At 39.1% G+C, this 23,911-nt stretch overlaps 1 protein-coding gene across 2 annotated transcripts in view; it reads right to left on the bottom strand.

Annotated features, from left to right (window-relative positions):
- Positions 1-514: 514 nt before the first annotated feature.
- Positions 515-23,911, bottom strand: part of PRDM1 (PR/SET domain 1) — a 40,263-nt gene continuing 16,866 nt past the window's right edge. For both annotated transcript variants that reach the window (XM_042453933.1, XM_042454014.1), the window contains exons 3-7: positions 18,197-18,316; positions 13,488-13,740; positions 6,531-7,585; positions 4,557-4,685; positions 515-4,098 (exon numbers count right to left, since the gene is read on the bottom strand). In XM_042453933.1, coding sequence (XP_042309867.1) covers positions 3,523-4,098; positions 4,557-4,685; positions 6,531-7,585; positions 13,488-13,740; positions 18,197-18,316 — 2,133 coding nt within the window. In that variant the 3' untranslated portion in view covers positions 515-3,522. The remainder of the gene's footprint in view (positions 4,099-4,556; positions 4,686-6,530; positions 7,586-13,487; positions 13,741-18,196; positions 18,317-23,911) is intronic.

Below are 23,911 nucleotides of genomic sequence, written 5' to 3' on the forward strand. Positions count from 1 at the left end.
CCGCAATTCTGCAATGGATAGTTGCAATGAAAGTGTGTCACTACTAAAGGGCCCTGTACCACATGTTTGAGAAATAAGTAAGTCCCATACAATATACTGAGAAGCTGACATTTGCTGGTGTGTGTGTGGGAGGGTGGCGGCGGCTTGTTAAAGTCAATATTATAAAACAGCCTTTTCTGAGTATTAAGAGTGTTTTCACTATCTCATGGAGACTATATAATGGTGAGTATAAGCAAAATTAAGGAGTGGCTTGGTGGTAACACTTTCACAGACAGAAACAGAACTTCTGCACGTGAAGACTAAAATCCAGTCCCAGTTGGACCCAGTGAAAGTTTATGGGCTTACAAGTTGTGTACATTTTATGTATTATAATGAAATAATATTATGTTCTGATTGCAGGAGCAAACTGGACTCTATTATTGATATACAGGCTTGGAGGGTGACTAGAAGCTGGAAATAAATACCAGCCATTATCTAATAAATGGACAAGAATCATCAGTAAAGCAATGAACATTTTATATTTAATTTACATTTTGACATTTTTGCACATAAATAACAATGTAAACCAATACGTAAACATAGGATAGTTTGTTCTAGCAAAGTAAAAAGCCTTTTAACTTTGGTCAGAGCCTGTTCTTTAAAAAAAGATAGAAGAAGAAACACTGATTGTTGCTACATTCACATGTGAAGTTCCTAAATGGAGAGAAGATTCAACAGAGAAAAAGCAAATTTTAAAGCTGATGCATATAAATCTTTGTAAAATTTGTATTAAATACAAGAAAGCACTACAGGCAATTATTAAAAGCAAGTGTGTGTCCAGTGATAGGGGTAGTGGTACTTTGGTTTCTCCTACAGTAAAATCCTACATTTATGAAACATTGCTACATTTAAATATATTTGCCTCACAATTTATGGGAGCAGAAATGTAATGAACTGTAATCCTTCCTTCAAAAGCTATATTTAAAGTTTTCCTCGGGCTTTTAGACCATAGATATATTTGGTGATTCAAATATGAAGGCATTTAAGAATGGTATCATTTCTGAAATGGTCTAATTCTTTAAGACTATTATGTGATACAAATATATATACACAACACAGTGGAAAAGAGTGTAATAACACTGGCTCTTCTTCTCTTGTTACTTATTATTATATGAATATTCTGCCTTTCTCCTGGCACAGGACCCTATTACATGATCATGCAAACTTTTCCTAAGCAGAGGAAACTATGGTAGACTTCCCAGAATACTTTAAATAGCTCACCCTACTCTTTGCCATTCTTTGCCATACACATAGGTGAGTGAGATCAAGGGTTGTTTGTTTTTCAATAAAGGAAAATAAATCTGAATTGTGTGTTTTCCAAATTCTTCACCAAGAATATAACAGGATCTAGAACTCATATGAAAAATCTTCAAAGAATTTGTTAAAGATATTGGAAATAATGGCCAGAATCCTGTATGGGATTTACTAATGCATAAGCACTCTAACCATGGTGCTACTCAGTGAATCCCAGCCCAATCCCCACTTATGGGAAAGCATCCCCTGTAATCAGTGGAAGTCTGATCCTTTGTTGCTTGGGAGCAAACTGGCTGCCATTTCCATCCCATCCCATGAGTGATCTCTAGGATGATTGGTAAAATCAGGGTCTCTGCCACAATTCTGCCTCATGCTAGAGATGGATCATATAAGGTGGAATGGGAACAGAAGCCTTTGCTCCCAACTGATATAAGGACAGACCCCTGTAGCTTGCAGTAGCTGTTTCCTGGTAAGTGGACTTTCATAGTCTCCACATAGCTGCTAAACTAATGCTGATTCTTGTATGGACCCTGAATACGTAACAGTCACGTGTGCAGAATGCTAGCTTATGCATTCATAACTGTCATAAAGAATTCCAGCCAATATGTGGATAAACTTATTTACGTAACAGTATACAGTAATCAACTGTCAGTAAAAATTACTGTGCATATATATTTATGAATGACTGACCAGTACAGTATCATGGTTCTGAAGTTGGTAATTTATCTCTTTGGTAGGGTGAAGCAAGCTAGGTAAAACAGATTTTCTTATACAGTTTTGGCTCACAAACGTAAGTGGTATAAAAATAAATGCGTGCGCGCACACACAGGGTATATTGGTATAAATATTCATAAATATACATGTATTCTTTGCTACACCTTGTATGCCGACATGGTATCTTTGGGCTTAGCACAATAAAACAATTTACAAAAAGAAAAAAAAGCATGCTAAACATTTCCTCTGCACATTTTGATTTGTATTCTAAAGTAGCAAAGCATGAGATAAAACAGCATTTTCTGCACCACTGGACACACTCAATGAGGTAACTGTTGTTCAACAATTTTGCAATGCCCTCTTCATTTTTAATTAAATTAACCACAAAATGTACTAATTACAAATACTGAGAGAAATTTTAAGTCATACGGGGGGGGGGGGGGAGAGAAGGGGGGACACCAATTAGGTTTGATAAGAAAAAGCTTTGTCACCAGGGAAGGAGGGCAAATAGCTGAGGGAGGGATGGAGAGCTGAGAGAAAAGAAGTCCCAGAAGTCTTTCCCAAAGAATCTAAAAAACCAGATTTGTTCACAGTACCCCACTGGCTAAAACTGCAGCAATACTGTTTGTTGTGGGCAGAAAAAGTCATTTGATTGTAAAACTCTTATTCAAAGTTTCGTGATGCCCAACTGCTGGTTTGAGAAATGCTTTTTTCAACTTTCACTTTTTTCCTTGTTTTATACATTATTTCTGACAGAGAATTTCCTATTCATCTAAGGTGTGAAATACTACAGATGAAAATCTCTCATCTGTCTCTATACCAGTATGACTTACTCTCTGCAACTGCTGCATACATTTTGGGGTAATTTCACATTTCTAACCACCTTGTCCAATTACAAAATACTGCTGCATCTATAAGGACTTCCAGGATTTACCTTTGGCAAAACAAAAACCTCATTTTTGAAATAGGTATATAACATTCCCCCCCCCCCACCTGCAGCCTTTTGGTTTGTTGGACAGATGTGCAGGCATAACTTCTACAAAGAATGGCCACAAGACAACAGGAAGGAAAAAAAAAAAAAAGAACACTTGTATTTCACGTACAATGAAAGTTTCTGTCATTGTAAATATTTTTCTAACTATTGCTTTTTAGATGGTAAATTGCATAATAAATTATGAAATACAATTACTGGAAAATGATTATGGATAAAAGATTGTCTTTTTTGGAAGCAGGGGAGGCAATCAACAGTCCTTGCCTCCTTTCATGCCCTGAGAATACAACTTTGGAGTTCCTTCTTAACAACTGGAGTTAGAGGAAACTACTGTAAGCCAAGATTGCTTTGCAGCATTGACACTATGTACAAGCAATTGCTACAGGCACCCTGACTTGCCAAGTCATAAATTAAAAAAAATCACTTCTTTGTCTCACACACAAATGCATCAGTATGCACATGTGCACATACACACATGCACACTCTCACCCGTACACATTCAGTCCATGCACTTTCCACAATATTTAAGGGTCCATCGGTTCAACTGTTTCTTGCTTGACCTTTACAGGTACCCGAGGTAGTGGATGACCATGAGGCAACTTCACAATTGACATATCGGACGATTCATAAAGATTACATCCTGAGGAGACGAGCCCATTTCCCAGGTTCCTCTGCAATGACCCTTTCAGCGTGGCTCCTTCTATCTCTCTTCTCAGCACATTGAGAATTTCCTTCTCCACCACAGATGCCATGTCAACATTGTCCTCAGCATCATCTAACCTGTCTGCACTGTCACTAATGTCAAACTTCTCAATCTCTTCATTGATCCGATTGAGGTCCTCTACAGAAAGATTGGAGGCAGGGACGGCAGGACAGTTGCCTTTTAGATGGACCCTGAGGCTACAAAGGTGGATATAGCTCTTATGGCAGTGGATGCACTTGTGGGGACGCTCTCTGGTGTGGAGCCGTTTGTGCAGTTTCAGGTGCACAAACTGAGTGAATTTAGCAGTGCAGAGCTTGCACTGGTAAGGCTTCTCTCCAGAATGGAGCCGCAGATGAGTCTTCAGGTTGCTTGTGCTGCTGAATCGCTTATGGCAAACCTAATTAAGGGGGAACAGACAAGACTGTTAGGATGAGGATCGTGTTTGGTGGATTTTTAATGCATGAAATCCAAAAGCATAATTACTCCAAAAATGCAATCCATCATCATTCAGCCCTTAGTCTTCTCAATTAAAATCATACAGTTCCTGAATTTCTTTTTTTAAAAATCCCACATGAATAATGTGTATGTTAAAACTGATTGTAACATTATGACTGCCAGCCTTTTAACAACTGAGGGTTCACAAACATGTAACCAGAATATGGCAAACATCAACACTCTTTGTTTACATCTGCTAAGAGAAACCCAGCTCTTCTAAAAGTGAAAAGCAGTTTGTCTCTTCAGCAGTGGTAATGGGCATCAACCAGTGCTCCAGTTATGGCCTCAACTCTGCATCACGTACACAAAATGCACCTTGTATTAAAACCAGGATTTCAATCTACACAAATTGTTACCTACCTGACATTCATGGGGCTTTTCTCCTGTGTGTACCAGATAGTGCTTTTGGAGGTGAGCCAATTGAGTGAACCCCTTATTGCAAGTAGTACATTTGAATGGTCTTTCTCCACTGTGTACTCGAAGGTGAACCTTTTAGAAGACAGAACATTTATTGTAGTTATACGACAGGGCCAATGCTACTATTTGCTTACTGAATACCAAATATACCAGATACTGTAAAAAGAATGATGAAGCAGAAATGTTGAAATACTTATATTAGGAAGCCTTTAATTCCCCTGCCCCCACTTTTTATTAATGCAATAAAATAACTCTTTGCCAGGGTTCTAGGACTGTTCAACAATTTTTAACTCATAGAAATTAATTATTTACTTTATTTATATAATATGATTTATTTATATTTCCTGCCTCTCTCTGCAGATTGAGGTGGGATTACAACAGAGATCCCATAGTGGGATCCAAAGCAGCTCAAAGATAAAATTAGTTAAAACTTTACCAATACAATTTTAAGTAGAATTAAAATCATTTCATTTAACCAGTGTAAAATTATGATTAAAAATTATAAAAGTTAAAAAACACAGTGTGCATCTCAATGAGAAACCTCCCTCAGAGTGGTTACATGTTATAAGCCTTCTGGGACCCTGCATAAAAAGGTCTTTATCAAGTCATTACTAATTTATGATAAAGCTGGCTTTAACCTGAGGAGAAGTATCACTTTTCTAGTCACATGTTACTATTATACATTAGTCAAGATGAATATTCTTTCTTCCCTCATCATTAGATTTTGAGGTGAGAGCAACATGTTCCTCAAGTGAATGAAGAGAACCTGTGCAACATGGTGGCTTAGTTTCTTGCGTCTCAGTAATTGTGCAAGAATATTTCTGCTGCACAGGCTGTAGTCCTCAATGGCAATACAGGTAATGAGCTACACATCTGATATTTGTTTTAACTACTATCTTGTCATATACGTGAGCTCCCACAGCTTCTTTTCTGACTTCTTAGTCACCAAGTTCTGAGTTGGTAACTTCTTCCTACATACATTACTTGGCACCACTAGCTGTTCAGCTGCTGCTGCAGTTCCTCCTCTTGCTCAGCATGCCATGTCTGTTTTAAATCTGAATGGTTTAACCCAAGAATGTTCACTTAGTTTTTTGTGGGTTTTGGGGGCTATGAAGCCATGTTCTGGAAGAGTTTATTCCTGACATTTCACCAGTAGGTGTTTCATAGCTGCTGGCAAAACATCAGGAATAAACTCTTCTAGAACACGGCCTCATAGCCCCAAATACCCACAAAAAACTATGGATGCCAGCCAGGAAAGCTGTTGACGTCACAATGAGTTCACTTTCTAGTATAGTTAACAAAAGCTCACAAAGCAAAAGAGGAAGCACTGAAAGAGTGAAAGTGATAGGGTGATGCCCACTTCATATTATACAAAACTTGCTCAGCTGCTGCAGAAAAATATTATTCAAGCCATCTAGAGAAAATATGCTCTTTGGCCTGTTACAGACAGGCCAAAATAAAGCTGCTTCGAGTCACTTTGGAGGTATGGTATTTCAATGATGCATGCGTCCTAAGATTCCAAAAGCCGCACCAAAGGCACACTCCAGTCCTAAGGACTGCAGTGCGCCTTTGGTGCGGTTTTTGGACTCTTAGGACGCATGCATCATTGAAATAGCATACCTCCAAAGTGACTCGAAGCAGCATTATTTTGGCCTGTCTGTAACAGGCCTTTGACTCCTTTGTTTTCAAAACTTTAAAGGTGCAGGGATATAGACATTACATATAGAGGAAATGTATTACATCTTTATCCCAATATAGTAATAAAAGATAGGCCAGTTAACTAACTTGGAAGAAAACATGTTAACCTAGCTATCATATTAAAGAAAATACAGTCCTTTCTAAGAAAGCAATGAGCCTTTTGTTGTTATTTGTAAATCTGAGAGTAGTTGAGAAATAATGCTTCCTTTAAAGACCTACCTTCAGGTTAGAGAGTTGGCCAAATGTTTTGGAGCAGACATTGCATTCATACTTTATTTTGCCATTCTGTTTCTTCAGTGGGTATGGGAGGGTTTTGTAACCAGTCATGTTTCGCTTGGTCTTGATGAGATTCATGGCTTCTTCACTGCTGCTGGCAGCCAACACTGCTGAGGTAGGTTTAGGTTGCATTATATGTTCTGAAGTGGCCGCTGTGCCTGCTGTGGGCGATCCATTGGTGGGGCTACATGGCTTGTCCTTCATGCTGGCAGCAGCCCCTGTGATGGAGAAGGCACTGTTATGTGTAGGGATGAGGAAGTCTCGTGGATGGTCAGGCTGCAAGAGCTGGCGGCTCCCATCAGATGGTAAGGAACTTGGAAGGGCAGATGAGTTCAACATATGATTAGAAATGCTTCCTCCACCAAGGAAGCTGCTGTAGAAAGGATACATCCTTGGAAACAGATTGAAATTGTTGATACCCATGCCATATGGTGGTAACAGGAATTTGGAATAGGGGAAGGCTTGTGAAAGATGGCTCGAGGGTGCATATCCAGGATATGACCCCAGTCCTTCTGAGTTATAGAGTCCATTCAAGTATGGATAAGGTTCTCTGTGTTCTGGAGTCATAGAAGCTAGGGGGGATACTGTAACTCCTGGACTGCTGTGAGGGCTTGAGCTTTTCAAACTTTGGTCTGGGCTACTCCTGGCTGAAGGACTTGGTGTGGTAGATGACTGGATAGGTGAGTGGGCAATGTAACTAGGCCTTTCAATCCCATAAACAAAGGAAGCCTTCAGGTAATCTTCCGGAATGTGAGGTCGGATTGGGTAGACAATTCGAGGATAGAAAGGCCTCTCAGGGCTACAATTTTTTCTTAAGCTCTCCAAGTCTTTTTCTTGAGTATGTGAACAAATGTGGCTATAGAATAAGTCCCTTCCTCTAGGATTACTGGAATCAGTTTTCAGGATTTCCTTCACACTATGTTCTCTTCGGGGAACATTTTTCTGATAAAATTCATCTTTGTCATTAGCTTGCTGCTTTGGATTAATATCGCTTTGTGCTGAAATAATAATAAAAAACACAGATACATAAATTCAGATAGTTTACTTAAAAGATTTATGAACACTTTACAAACACAACTGAAACAGGGTAATAAAACAGCTCTTGTCAAAGAGAAACTTTTTGAAGTAATTTTGATTGACTGATCTTTCAACACTTTTAATGATCTTGATGTGCAGTGTCAATCTTGAGAATCTGAGGCCTGTTACAGACTGCCAAAATAAAGCTGCTTCGGGTCTCTTTGGAGGTATGCTGTTTAAATGATGCACGGGTCCTAGGAGTCCGGAGGTCGTGCCAAAGCCACACTCCATTCCTAAGCACTGGAGTGCAGCTTTGGTGCAGCTTCCGGATTCTTAGGATGCATGCATCATTTAATAATTAATAAAAATTTGTTTTATTTATATACCGCTATTCCAAATATCATAGCAGTGAACAGCAAGTAAGCTAATTAGTCCCCAACAGTCTGGGTACTCATTTTAGCGACCTCGGAAGGATGCAAGCCTGAGTCGAGCTTAGGTCCTTTTGCTGGTCTTGAACTCGCAACCTTGTGGTTTTGAGTGGATGGGTGCAGTACAGGCATTTAACCACTGCGCCACCAGGGCTCCATTTAAACAGCATACCTTCAAAGAAACCCGAAGCAGCTTTATTTTGGCAGTCTGTAACAGGCCTGAGAATCCGTTTTATACTTTGCACAAAATGGAATCTCTCCTCCTTTTTTCCACTCTATCTTGTGCTGATTCAATAACCTTAATTTAATATGCCTCTATTTTAAGCACACCTCCACATTTACGGTAGAAATGGATATACATAAGATTCAGCAAATATCTGCTTCTATCCTGTAATATGTCAACCCTAAACATTTTTTTCCTACCACGCATACACTGATGAAACACTGTGAGCTGTTATGACTAGCCCCAGCTCCCTGAAGTGTGTGGTATGTTATGACTGGCCCTAACTTGGCAAAGTGTTTTTCTGTGGTATATACATGGTGAGAGAACGAGACATACAGCCTCCTCATGTACACCATATTCCATATGATCCTGATTCTGCTATAATGTGTGTCATGGTTAGGAGGTAGTTCAATCACGTGCATACTGAGGATGCAATATTATAATACGAAAATAAAAGACTCTTCAGAGAACTTGCACATTACACATGTAAATTGTATCTGTATTCTATTGCTTGCATGGATCTTCTAAACCTTTAGAAAAGACCAATCTGCTTTTCTAATATGCTAGTACAGTGGTACCCCGGGTTACGAAAATAATCCGTTCCGCGGTGCCCTTCGTAACCCGAAATCTTTCGCAACCCAATAAAGCCATAGGCGCTAGCGCTGGAAGCCGCGATTTCGTGCGAAAAAGCGCTGAAAAGCACCAAAAATTTTTTTCGTAAGCCGAAAAAAAAAACGTAACCCGGAACAGTTTTTTCCTATAGAATTTTTTCGTATCCCGGAAATTTCGTAACGCGGTGCTTTCGTATCCCGGGGTACCACTGTAGCTATCAGCACCCTGGAACCATTCAATGGAAATATAGGCCTGTTACAGACTGCCAAAATAAAGCTGCTTCGGGTCTCTTTGGAGGTATGCTATTTAAATGATGCATGGGTCCTAAGAGTTTGGAGGTCGCGCCAAAGCCACACTCCATTCCTAAGCACTGGAGTGCAGCTTTTGGTGCAGCTTCTGGATTCTTAGGATGCATGCATCATTTAAACAGCATACTTCCAAAGAGACCCAAAGCAGCTTTATTTTGGCAGTCTGTAACAGGCCATAGTAAAACCTGATGCTCTGATCTGTAGATAGGCAGGCAGCCTCCTACATGTCTTACTAAGGAAACAGATTTGTATCCTTCACTCCCCTGACTACTTCTAATAAGCAAATGTCTATAACTCCAAAAGATGAATGAGTGCCTTGCTGGCACATGTGAACAACAGGACTATGAAGAAGACTCTCAAAGGATTCCTCTGTAATCCTGAATTTAACATCTTGGAATGTTCTTGCATGGCCTTGCTTTTTTTACTTTGTGACTGTAACAGCTGCCTGCTGAGCAGCTGTTACAATTGAGTCACCTTACTTGTTGCTAGTAGAGGAACCTGAAAAATAGTGTACAACTTTTCAGCACCATGAGCAATGGATAACAGAGTGATAGGACTGGGACTGGGGAGACCTGTTCAGCAAGAACTTTCATGGGTGAGAGTGTATACTTAAGCAAGTATTTTTTTCTTTCAGCCTCACGTATGGCACAAATATGTTTAAGGAAGTTAATGTGATGTATGTATGGCAACTTTAAGCTCTTGAGCATGGGGGGGAGGGGTTTGTCAGATGATTGACAGCATGAGAAAGAGAGAACCAGGAAGTCACACCCAATATTCTTAGGGCCACTTCATACAATATATTGTGTGCAAGAGAAGTTTGTCTGAAAACAAATGCATCATAGTAGGTGAACTCACTGGGATCCATTACTGGCTGCAGCTTCCTATCTAGTGATTGTGCACTTGCTTTCAAACCTATTTTTATCTCTGTGTAACATGTGAAACAACCATTGAGCAGAACTGGGGAAAGTGCAGCCTGTGGACTACGTGTGTCCTCAGTTCCCACCTTTGTGTCCCCTGAAGCCTTTTACCAATCCCCCAAAGTCTACTGAATCCTCAATTTCATTTTAAAAAAGGAATAATTCTTGAATGAAAATCACTCTGAGATCACCCAAAGCATTTCCAAAGTGTGGAAACATACCAGAAACCCCTCAGAACCATGCAGTCCCTCTCAAATATCTTTTCTTCCTTTTTCTACTCCAAAATAGTGACAGAAGTGGCACAATGTAACTACCAGTTACCATTTTGAAGGAGAAACAGGGAAAAGAGGATATGTTGGCACACAAGGGGGGTGGGGGGTGACCCACCTCAGGTGGACTGAGGAACTGGCCCTAAAGTAGGGTTCCGTTGCCCACCCCTTTACTTTAGTGCATATGTGAAGTTACTGAGTCAGCAAATGTATTAGTTCCTTACTTTCGTGGAGGCAAATAAAGCAAAAATCTCCCCACACCCATCTTATCCATTGGTTCTTCAATAAAGCAGCTAGTGCAAAAGATTATTAGAGGGGTGGGACAGGAGTGTAGCTGTTAGATGAATGACACTAATGCTATTTTATCCCAGTCCTATCGCTCGTTTGGCAAAGTCTATTAGGAACTTAAATGGTCACTTGAATCCTTGTTATTTTTAAAGAAGATAAATGGCAATGGTAGGGATAATACCAGAAGACAGGTTATAGAAACCAGAGTGCACTTCAGTAAAGTACAGGTGTTGGTCGGTCAATCTTTGAGTCTGCATATGCTCCATGCATATAATATGTTATACATTCAGCCTCGCATACCCCTATGTCCTATGAGCACAAGTCCTATCTATAAAAACTATCTGCCTCCTTTTTTGTGGCTTGCAAATTTTATGGTCTCCTTTGTGTAGGGGCACAAATGCTGTGTCTAAGGAGTATAAAGACATACACAGGGCTTTCTATATCTTCATATCCAAATCTAGGTTGAAGTACATCTCCTATGTATTGTATTCCTTGTTAGCTGCCTGTGAGATTTTATTTTAATTCTTTCCCCTGAGACCTCAAAAAATAGCTGTGGGTGTATGAAGTCATTTCTAGAGAAGAAGCTGCTGAACATTTTCAGTGATGAATTTTAATAATGCTGAATCACATTTTTGTTCTAAATAAGATGCCTGTTTTGCTAAAAGAAAAAGAACTTAGAAATTCTGAGGTAAAAAGTTTTCCACAGAAGGTAGGAATGGAGACGAATAATTACCATTACATTAGTTCATAAATTATTTTAAAGTGGGTCATGAGTGTTCTTCAGCAACTCTGCTGAGGTCCTTGGCTTACCATTACTATTGTAATGGGAAATCAAAGCTCTAATACGGCAGCAGGAAATTTGATATTCCATAGCAAACAAAAAGAAACCCTCTTGATTGTACATGTAGTGTTATCTTTGCTATTTTGTGGACCTTGTTGTGACACCAGTTAATTGAACTATTGTCAATTACATTGCACAGGTTTAGATTCTGATATTTCAAATTTTAGTTGGTTCTGGAGCAGGCCGGTAGTAAGAAATAAGCTTCTTTGTCTATTAATTTCAGTGCTATCCTGCCCTTTCTTTAAAGAACTGAAGGGTGGCATTTTAGACAGTAGAACCCCAAAAGTTCTAACTCAATTTGAATAAGACTGATTTGGCAAAACTATCTGGAATTCCACACCTGTTTAATCTTTAAATGAGCAATGCTAAATGTGTCAAACAAAGGAACAAAAAAAAAAAGTTACAAATTTACTTGATGCTATAAATTAAGTTGTTATCCTATGCATGGGTAGAGACACTAAGCCCATACCTAACAGACTGAGACAGCATTTTTATGTTTAACAGAGAGGAAATGCCAGGATGTCCTGCATGGAGAAAGAACTGCCCTTTATTCCCTCCCTACTTACCTTTTGCCAATAGGCAAAAATGTTTTTTTATTCAGGCAGGCTTTTAATATATAATCTTTGTCAGGAAGGTTTTATAGAAGGTGTGTGCTCTATTCACATTTAAACTTCTGTATGTTTTATGTGATTTTACATGATTTTAGCATGATGATTTTAACTGCTTTAAAATTTTATTACAAAGTTTTTAAAAAAAATTATTTGTGAGCCACCTTGGATCCCTTTCCAGATAAATAAATAAATAAGTAAATAAAGGCAGAAGCTGATTGGACTGGCAAGAGGGGCAGAGTGTTCTTCACCAGCCCAGCCAGCTCCCATACTGGAGAGGAGAATGGGGTTGCACAAGGCCAATGAAGGAGGTAGCTTTGGGAGTGTCTAGCAAGTTAGTCAAAGACACCTGACAGGCAACATGGGATTCCCCACACAGAACATCCCGTAACGTTAAATTACTTTATATCTCTCTTTCTATGCATCCTGAAAGCTTTTTCAGCTTCCCTATGACATTTCTTTGATTGTTGAAATAATCGTTCACTTTGTTGTTCTTTTTTAAGTAATGAGTTTAAGAGTATCTTGATTTTTAACTTATTCTGGGTTGCCCTTCCCAGTCCAAAAAGAACTCTATAATAAGTAGCATAATTATGTCCTGTTTGCATACTAGATAACTTCTTTTCTTTGCTGTACCAAGTTAAAAACAAACATTTTCGTTTTCCATCACAAAATCTTACACGGTCATTGAAAGTAATTAAAAAAAAATCCTGAGAGCACATATATTAATATGTAACAGTCTTAAAAGCCACCATGACATTGTGAAACACCATCAGTCTCTTAATGATGCGTACAACGTTTTCCCCAGCAGTTCCAAAACTCTGTTGCCAAGATACAGGAGTTATGCTGTCCTTTACTGAACATTAGTACAGGTTCTGACAGCAAAATGATACAAGGACTGCATCGCAGCCCCACAAAGTCACACAGATGAATGTACAGAAGTCACACAACTGAATATACACAAGTGAATGTCCTGTATCTACTTTTTCTTAACATTCATATAAACACTTAGTGCTTGCTAATGTTAAGCTGTTGATGTGTGTCTTCGACTTGTTTCTGACTTATGGTGACCCTGATGTGAAACTATCATGGTTTTTTTTCGGGCTGAGAGTGTGACTCACACAAAGTGAGTCCTTCCTACCTACCCAGTGGGTTCCCATAGCCGAGTGTGGAATCAAACTCTGATCTTCAGATTTGTACTCCAACAGTCAAACCACTACACCACACTGGCTCTTTTGCTAAGCTAGGTTGCTTTAAAATGAGAAAACAGCATCTCTTTTCAAAATGCTTCCTACTGTAAATTTGTGTTAAGAGATGACTCACTCATATGGTTATGTATATCATTAAGACCCATTGTCAGCAAGTGTGCAAGTGTGCTGCAAATCTACTTACTGATATTCATCATCATCAGATCGCCAGTGGAAGGATAGTGCAACCTCTCTGCAAAGTCCCGGCAATACCACACAAGCAGTTCCTGACCTGGGGGGATGGGTTTAATGGTGTAAAAGTAAATGTCCATTCCATTCTGACAAGCAGCCAGGTTCTGGTCCTGAACAGAATGGGCGGGGTTTACATAACGCATCCAATTGCTCTTTTCCTCATTAAATCCATCAATGAAGTGTAGAAGCTCACCACCAGAATAGATCTGTAGAAAAGAGGATAAGAAAGATATAATGGAAACAAAGTTTTCCGAAGAGAGTTTAAATATACAACACATAGAAAGGTTCTCCAGCTTATTTTCTAAACAGGAGGCTACCACTGTACATAAAACAGAAATTCCTAGTTAAATAGTTGTTCCAAATTAAAAATGCTTTATAACCTTTTGATGCTTGTTTGTTTAATGCTTTGTTTTCTTATAGCATTGAAATGGAACACTGTTCAAAGGTGAGCATTCCGTAACTCTGCTTTAAGAAGCTACTTTAGGATTGCTGATCAACAAGTGGATGGTATTATCGACTTAAGGTCTGACTGTGTGCTAGCAATAATGCAGTGAGTCACTTTGGTAAAGACTGATTAGTGGAGTTATGTCACAACCAAGTCTTTGTTGTTTCCCTCTACCCTGCCACCACTACAGCTTTTGCACTTGCCATTTCTTACCACTACCACCCCCAGGTTTTAAGCAAAGCAAATATCCCCCACTTGTAACACTTGTTCAAACTTGGAATGCAGGCCTTTTGTTGAAGGACTGGGTGCGGTAAGGTGAAGTGTAAGTGTTGTTAACTAAATGGAGATCTGGAATCAGGCCAGACTTTGCAGTAAGAGAAATACTTTCCTACATGAAAAGGTAAATTTACCAAAAAACAGGACTGCATCAGGTAGCAGATGAAATAATGAAGTGATTCTGGGATTATGAAAATGAGCAAAGATAACACAGTCTTGTATCTATACAATGATCATTTGTTATTTTCTGAAGGAACCGCTCTGTGGGAGATAGGCTGGCACATTATAGCCAGAATCCCCAAAGGCTATTTATAGTTCCTAAATCATCATGGTCAAATAGAAATGATTTATTCAGATCTATTTCCTGCCTTGTTCCAAGTGCTCTGGATAAATGGCAATATACATCCTTGTTTCATTTTATTCTCAGCAGTTAGTCAGGTGATTTCCAGAAGGCCACCCAGTTAAACTGAGAAAGGATTTGAGTTTGGCTTTCCTATGTCCAAATGCAACACTGAACCATTTCCCCTGTGCTTTTTTTTTTAAAAAAGCATGCACATTCAGTTGCATCTGAATGCTGTTTGATGTAAGGATCAACCAAGAAGTCATTAAAAAAAGTGTGTGTGGGGGGGGGGGGGGGAATAGCAACAAAGCTGGCCTTTTAACACAGGCAGTAAACACCAGATTCACTTTCTTACTTCCTGTCATTTGAGGCTGAGGAAATACATGTGGCTTCATCAAAGAAGCTTGAGCGATTTTGTGGTGTTTTTGTTATGAGAAGGATGGAACAAAGCCTGAAGAATCATGCTCTCAAGAGGAGTCTGTTAGCTCCGATTTGCAGACTTCCAGGAACTCAAGCGTTCCATTGCTGTGCACTTCTGTTACAGATAGAAGGTACTTTTTGAGGTTAGATCAAGTGACTTCCAGTCACCTTTCCAATGCTAACACAATTTACTGTATGTTTTCCTCAACACACATACACACACCGCTGCAGCAAGTCTCATGGCCTCGTAAAACTTTATTTTGCCACCTCACTAGATATTTCCATGTAACGTAAGGAAGATTAAACTATGCTGAGTCATAATGCAGCAATTACAAGAAACGACATCACCTTGGAGTTTGCACAGCCTATCTGTACCTTCTGTTTTTAGAAGGTATAATTTGAAAGTAGCACTTATGCTTCCACACAACAGATGTTCCTGTTCCTGCCAGCCACATCAGGATGCCTTTCATATGACATGTGGGAAATTATCTTCCCCAGTTTCCTTTGCATGCGCAGGGCTGTTTTTAAGCCCTTAGGAAAGAACCTTCTCTATCTGAGGCTGTGTAAATCCTAAGAATCAACACAATAATTTACTAAGACAGTTGCAAGTAACGCAAGCATGATGTCAGCTTTTTCACTGAAAGTCTGGCACAACATCCTGTTAGGTAGTCAGAATCCTATTCCAAGATTTTCTGAATTACTTCAGTGATCTAATGACTGGCCTACCCCCAGCTTGTTTGAACCAGCTGTGGGTTACAGTGAATTACCCTGGCTAGTTAATATAAGACAGGCACACTAGTTTTAACAAGGCAGCTTCAGAATTCCAGTAAGTTGTGTTTATAGACCACAGCTACAGCATGGACCTTGATGCACAGAAGAAAACCTCATGTCCTTTCTCACCATATGTAAAGACAGTTATAGGCAGTGGACTATTTGTACACAATCCTACAGAATATTCATTAAAATGGAGAAGAACAGGTAACAACTTTCTCCTTGATATGCTAGCATTTGAAGGGCAAAGAATTCCTCAGCCTTTGGCCAGACAGAGCACAGTCCAGAAAATATTTTATTATGTGTTTGAGTCAATATGTTTGAGTCTTCTTTGTACAGATATTTCTTTGTATTTCTACAAGGAAACCCATAAATAATGCCATGACACATTACAGCATAAACAGTGCAATGCTACTTGAGGTCCCTGAATATTTTATCCATGGGAAACATCTGTACATTCATCTTCTTTGTCTAAAGACATTTTTAAGTCACAACAAACTCATAAGGCAAATTAAGTTAAGAGATAACTTCCCAACAAATGAATGTTCAAACCCAACATTAAGTGCTATTTCCCTCTATCACCATTATTGTGAAGGGGCATCCTGAGACAGCAGGCTTGGCAGCATTTTAGGAAGTGGCCCTAACAATTTCTGTAATTGAAATTGAGCTCAAGGTAAATAGTCTTTTGCAACAGTGTGGCATTTGAAAAAGTAATTTGTCATTTAATCAACTGCAGAGCAAGAGATTGAGAAATACTAGTAATTAGTTTTAGAATTGTTCTTGGGCAAAGGTCATAGCAGTAGGAAATGAAGTGGTACGTGCTGAAAAAACGATTGGCACTGTACAAAAATAGAAACCATATTTTTGTTTTTGTTTTAAATCTGATATAGTGGAAGTTTAAATTAAAAAGATTAAGCTGCATTGTGTATTTTTAGATGTATTCTGTTTTGTAAAAGATGTATGCCATGGGTTATAAATTAAATAAACTAAATAATAATAATTTATTTATTAGGAAATAAATAAAGGATGTTGCTCCCATTGCCATTCTCCATCTATGCACCTATTTCTACCTGTATCTCATTTAGCACTGGCCATATTTTGGTATGCAACTTCACCATGTGATGGTGAGAAGAACAGGCCAGGCCTGCTATCACATTTTCTTTTATCAATTTATTAAAATATTTCTGTCCCACGCTTTAAAATGGGACGATAGAGCATCATACAAATAAATTAGTATTTAAAAAAATTAAAAACAAATCCAGATTAAAATAATAAAATAGGTTAATCTGGATAAAAACATATTAAACAAGTCAACAAGCTAAAACAGCTTAAAAGACTATTTCGGAATGGTGAAGGTCCTCTCTCATGTCTTCCTAGAATATATTGCTCCCAGTGGAGCATTTACATAAATGTGGTCACCAGAGGATGCCCTCTCTCAGGTCATCCTGTAATATATTGCTCTTGCTGGTTGGACAAAGAGGAACATGAAATCTGCAGACCTCAGACAGATATAGGTATGGAGAGACTTTCCTTCAGGTATAACAGCCACAAGCTGTATAGGACTTTAATTGTCATTGCTACCACTCTGAATTCAAACGAGGAGCAAATTGGCAACTACATCCCAATCACTCGTCTTCACCACTGTCTATCCTTGGGAGATGGGGAGCTCTGAAGTGGAAAACCAACTCTACCTGCATGGATTCTCTACTTCAGACTTTGTTAGTCCATCTCTAATATGTGGGAAACAGCAGGATTGGGAAATGTGGCTGCAATAGAAGAAAGGAGGCCACTAACCTGCACTCCATTTGTAGCTTTATTAGGAACTCCTAAACCATCCATTTCCTCTACTCAAATAAATTTCAAAAGAGAAGTGTGGCGTCCTTTTAGTCTGTTTTAACTTGTGTATATTTTGTGATTTTATATTATATTTTATATTGTGTGTATTTTATGTGATGTTATATATAGACGTTTTAATTGTTTGAATTCTATAACAATTTTTAAGGTTTTATCTGTGAACCACCTTGGGTTCCTCCAGGGAGAAAGGTAGAATATAAATAAATAAATAAATAAATAAATAAATGTATTAGTGCTTACTTAGTGATACATTTGTACAAAGAGTGAGCAATTAATCTCCCATGCATGTCCTTGGCCATTCCTCAAGTGGCCTGGGAGAGCCCCTATCACTTTTGTGGCAGGAAAAGATCCTTGTTATGCTGCTTGTATTCCTTGCTACTAGGCTCACTGGAAGGACTCTTGCTGGAGGGACCCTTCATCAATTTGGTGCTTCTCTATCAATATTACTATTTTTTTGCTGCCAAGAGAAATCCAGCAATTTCCCCTCTCTCCTCTTTTCAAGTTGCCCATGATCTGCACCCGCGATTTATATGAAGCTCTTGCTTCTCTTGCTTACCCGCCAAAAATATTTTCTGCTTGCATCCTTAGGAACTGTGTCATTGGTATAGATTTCACCAACCAGGGGTCCAAAGCGTGTTCCTTTGGGGATAATATCTTTGCTAATAACACCAATAACCTGAAAAAAGAAGAGCCCAACATTAGACCACTTAAAAGAAAATTCATGTGTTCAAAAAATACATGGATGTTAAAAGATGTAGAAGAAACTGTGATTTTAAAAAATGCAACTATTCTTATGGGGGGGGGGAATGGGCTATGTTACTGGTAACCCATGAAAATGGAAAGTAGCTATTCCCCCTTTCTTTGGATCAAGATTGACATGTATTTCAAAATTCTATAGACTGAAAATAACATGCAAAACCGAATAAAGTTTGATCAGTTAATTTGCTTTGTTTCTGTAATAATATTTAGCAGTTTGGACTATAGTTCAATTAGAGTATAAATTATAACAGTAATTTCTCATGCAAAAAAGTAGAAGACATACCATTAAAAACCTCTGGATTTGGGGAATGGGAGAAGAATATGGAAAATCACTGATGACTAACAATTTCATTCCAAACCCCACAAAATAAAGTGGCTCTTCAGCTTCCTCCGTGCTACCAATTATTATATCATGGACTATAAACCAGTCATTAGTTGACTACTTATCAGAAATGCATGCCTGTGTAACTTGTGGATACTGGAATCTGTGGACGCTCAAGTCCCATTAAATACAGTGGCATAATAAAATGGTCCCCCTAATATAAAATGGCAAAATCAAGGTTTGCTTTTGGAAATTTATATATTTTAAAAATATTTTCAATTCATGCCTGGTTGAATTAGTGGATAAACAATCTGTGGATATGGAAGGCTGACTGTACTATCTAAAAATTGGGGTTTGCATTCCCCACCTCTTGCCTCTGCTGCCAAAAAGTGAGCTAAATTTTAGTTTGCTCTAAATACTGTACAAACAACAGAGTATCTTAGTAAACCAGGAAACATGAATAAGGGCTTTAAAAGACTGATATCTGCAGCTTAAGTGGAAAGTGGGGGATGAATACAAGACATTTGTTCCACAGACTTAGTAAACATTCATGTTAAAGCTAATGAGTCATATTCTTCTCACACTACTGACTAGTTTCATTATGCCTGCCAAAATAATAAGAGGATACAATTGCGTTATGGAGCCATTCTACTTAAGTCTGAAAAAAGCATATTAACTAAAAACATCACAGGACCTCCTCCTTTTACTGAAGTATATTTATAATAGTGTAGAGCTCAACTAGTAGTGAGTAAAGCTCAAGAAATATTTTACAAAATAACCAGATATAGTGCCATAGTAACCAGTTATATTTTTAAATGAGAATACTGGAGTCAACCCTTCCATTTTATTTTTTGAAAGCATTATTACTTCATAGGCAAGAATTGGCGGCGGCAGCAGGGGGGGGGGGAATTAGTGACATTTAACCATATGTATCCCTGTCATTCTTTTAATTCTCCTTTGCCTGGAAAATGTCTTCAGAAACATGAGCATCTCATAGTTCCAAGTATGGCAACTTGTGCCCATTATTTAAAAGGACAACATCTAGATTTCCTGAGTCTACAGTCAGTTTTAATGACTCACTGAATTCCAGCCCATTCCCCTGCCTATTGCGATTCGTTCGGCTACACAACACTGAAACCTAGTCTAACAGATAAATTTCTTGAGGCCCTATCTCTAGGAAAAGCCCATTATTATGATTTTCCCAATGAATCCTGGGAGTTGTGATTGTGTTTCTTTGTCAAACAGCCTTTTCCTTCCCAAAACTACAACTTCCAGTGTTCTTTGGGGGGGGGGGCAGCCTGGGCTGCAAAACAAGTTTAAGTTTCCAGGGGCTAGACACCCCGCACCCTCAGAACATCTGGGCAGCAACTACTGAGGGTTCCAGGGGCTAGACTAGCCTCCACAGCAAGGAGGTCATACTCCATCTTCACCCCGACCCTCTGGAATACGCTGCCCATAGAGCTCCGCTCGGCCAACCTCCTGGCCCAGTTCAGGAAGGAATTAAAAACCTTCCTGTTCCAACTAGCCTTCCCCGACACATGTTCCAGCTAGTCTTCCCCCCTCTGACAGCAGTGGTAGCTGGTTGACGGGGTTTTAATATTGGTTTTAACAGTTTTATTGTATTTGTACTGTTGTTGTATTGTAATTGCTCTGATCTGCTGTATTGATGTATTGTATTGTTTTGATTTGTTGTGCACCGCCCTGATCACAGGAAGGGCGGTATACACATAAAATTTTTATTATATTTATTATAAGTTGTTGGGGTGGAGAAATTCTTAATGGAACACAGGTTAACACTGACACCTAAGACACTGTCTCCCATGAGTATGACTGGCGAGTCTGCTGCAGTTGTTTCATAGACGTACCGGTATTTCAAACCTTTTTTTAAAAAGAAAGAAATGAAAACAGTGCATCTGTACTGAAGAGGGACTTTCAGAAATGAATATGAACAAATAGTAACATGTCCAATGGCTGAGTTTATTTTTGTCACTCTTGTGCATTTTTCATAGAGGTGAAAAAGGCAGATGTTCTTCTAGCTTTCCCCATCTACCTTCATATACATTCTGTTAAACTTTCAAGAAAAGTTCACAACTACTATATGAAATGTACTTGACATCTGACTGTAAAGTAAGTTTTTGCTCTTACATAGTGTTCAACCTAGAGAAAATAGGTAAGCAAGAGGGCACAATATTTAATGTTTAATTCAAATGTATGCTGAAGTTTAAAGAACATCTAGGAATCAGTATGACGTGGAACTTGTCAAACAGAAACGGTTAGGGGATTTTTGTATAATCATTCAAAGCATGCTCCAACAGTATTTTATGCTCTAAATAGAGTGTTTTGGAAGATTATACTGTAATATCCTATTTCCATGAAGTACAGTGAGTGGGAGGATGGAACAGGTGGCAAATGGGTATGTTAGCATACTGGAGGCCTAAGAGGATGGATGGGATGCATCTTCCAGGCCTGATGTTCTTTCTCTTTACTAGTATCAACTATATCGCTTGACTTGCTGGTTCTTTCTCTCTCTCTCTCTCTCTCTCATTCTGTTGTGCCTGATGAACGTACACTTTCACAGTTACTAGAGCTTACAGTCTTTCCAGATTCTTTTTTAAAATGTCATACAAATTTCACAACTTCTGAGACTATTGTTAGGGGGCAGGGGAATGTGAACACAATCAGTGGGGGATAAAGAAAAGGCTGTGTTGCTTGTTACCAATCCTTTCACAGGCAACAGCCAACGAATGCATCAGAAAACTACATACAGTAACATAGTCCAAGGCAATCACAACAATAACTTGTTTCCAGAGGGATGCCTATTATTGTCTGTTGAAATGAAAACAAGAATCCAGTGGCACCTTAAAGATTTATTATGGCATATTTTAAGGGATCTAGTCAGCAGAGTCCTGAGGTGTTATCCCAAGTTACATTTTACAATACTGGGTGTGGTATGTGAGGGGGGGGGGGGGGGAACAACTATTCAGGGACAAAATGCACACACATCCAAGTGACTGGGAAGATGTACACTAGAAGTTCAGTTTTAAGGGAAAATATTTAGACTATGTGCACCAAACATTAAAAACCTCTTGAACAGAAAGGGCCTTCCGTGTTTGGCCACTGTGACATAGCACTGCTCTGACATTTACTGTAAACAGCACACAACTCTTTCACAACATGTTGAGATAGTCCTGTACTTCATAAACAGTAATTAAGTGGATGCTTTAACAAATGTATTTTAGAATGCTTATATCTAAATTGTACTTCCAGTGATTTATCTATGAGGCAAAACCAAGTAGCAATGAAGCAGAAATCCTGAACATTAGAAAAGTTCATTACATCCTTGAGTTTTAGCTCAGACTAGAAAGAGATTGGTTAGCAGGATTCACAAGCAAGAGCAGAATTATTCCTATCATGATGAATTGGTAATCTTGTATTACCATGCTTTTTTAGTGATCCTAATGGATTTTGGTTGTACACAAAGTTTAGGAAAAATTACTGCAAATCTCTTTGTGGTTGGTTACTGAAATACAGGCATAAATTGGCATTTCAGATTTGTCCACAAGGTGTCATTAAGCACACCTGCTTTGTAATGATTCTGTAGGAAGTTAGAACATCTAGATAACACACTGCAAACTCTCTAAAGACTAACAGGAGCTCTTATGAATGTTAGGAATGCGGCTTTGGCATCTCTTCTCTTTCAAATTTTCACATCAGTATTTTAAATATATTTTTGAAATGAGTCCTACAGGTGGTATGGTAAAGTTATATGCATAAAATGGCAAAAATTATGAACATGCCAGTACATTTTCCACACTAAAGGTACAGCAGTGTGGAATTAATAATGCATTCTTACTCTTATTTCTACCCATGAAAATATCAGTTTGGGTTCTATAGTAATTTCCCCTTCATATATTAAACGTACAAACCTAAGGTACACAAAACCACTGATGGACATTATTTGTCTTTCCTTACAGGGTGAATTGCATTTTCACTTGATATAAACTCATGACACTGATTTTATCCTTTCTCAACCAGTTTAAAAGCCAGCTACCAGCATACAGAAAAGGAAGGGAAGCTGCTGTTTTCTTGACTAACAGACTGTAGCAAGAGGTTTGAGTGTGTGTGTTTATTATGTGTAGAAATTAAAAAATGCTTCTCTGCTGAATGTATGCATTACTTTTCTGCTACTACACTGGAGATAAGTTGTGCCTGCACGCCACTCTATGATGAAATTCGTTGTTCAGATCCCTTTCAGTCTATTTTCAGGCCTAGTTTTGGGACAAGAACTGGATAGAGGGAGTTCAACCCTTTTTCTGGGTGTTTCAGGGGCAGATAATTGAGCATCATATGCTTCTGAAGTTGAGAATTAGATGTAGCATGAAAAGGGAGAGGAAAGAAAAAGGAGCCTTGTAGTACCTTTAAAATGGACCAGATTTTTGTAGTTTAAGTCTTCATGGATTTGAGTACCATAATATGCTGATAATACTCAGTTCCTTCTACCTACCTACCTCTCATTGCATGTAAGCTGTGAAAGTCTTGAACTACAAAGTGGATACGGTCAGACTGGAAGTGAGCATATGAAATGGGGATCAAGTTCAAAGTCTTGTGGGTCACTAGGCAAACTCACCCCAAAATGGAAGTACAATCTGTTCTCACCAGTGGCATCATTAGGGGGTGTGAGGACTGTGTTCCACACCAGGTGACACCCCAAAAGAGGGGTGACACCTGGTGGAGCTCTCCTTCCACTACAGGGTGAGGAGGGCCCAGTGCACCTGTTCTGGCTTTGCCATGGTGGGGAAGGCCTCCTCATGAAGAGGATCTCTGCCACCACAGCAAAGGAGAGGCCCAAACCCCTCCCAGCTTGTTGCAACAGGGCAGGAATTCTCATCACATCAAAGGAGAAGCCTGAGCTTGCCACCTCCAGCTAGATGGGGCAGGGAATCCACCTCACAAGGAGACCTTCACCATGTTGGCAAAGAAGAGGCCTAAACCCACCTCTCCTGACTTGCTGGAACAGGAAGCCTCTCCATGAGATGGGAAGACTTCTGATGTGGCAAAGGAGAGAGCTGAGGCCACTACCCCGCCTCCAGCAGCACCCCACACACTGGGTGACACCCAGGTTGGGGATGCCACTGCTTCTCCATTCCTCTGAGGGATCAGGTTTGCAGATTGGGAGTGTTCTTGCATCTA

The sequence above is a fragment of the Sceloporus undulatus genome, chromosome 1, assembly GCF_019175285.1.
Source record: "Sceloporus undulatus isolate JIND9_A2432 ecotype Alabama chromosome 1, SceUnd_v1.1, whole genome shotgun sequence".
Taxonomy (NCBI): domain Eukaryota; kingdom Metazoa; phylum Chordata; class Lepidosauria; order Squamata; family Phrynosomatidae; genus Sceloporus; species Sceloporus undulatus.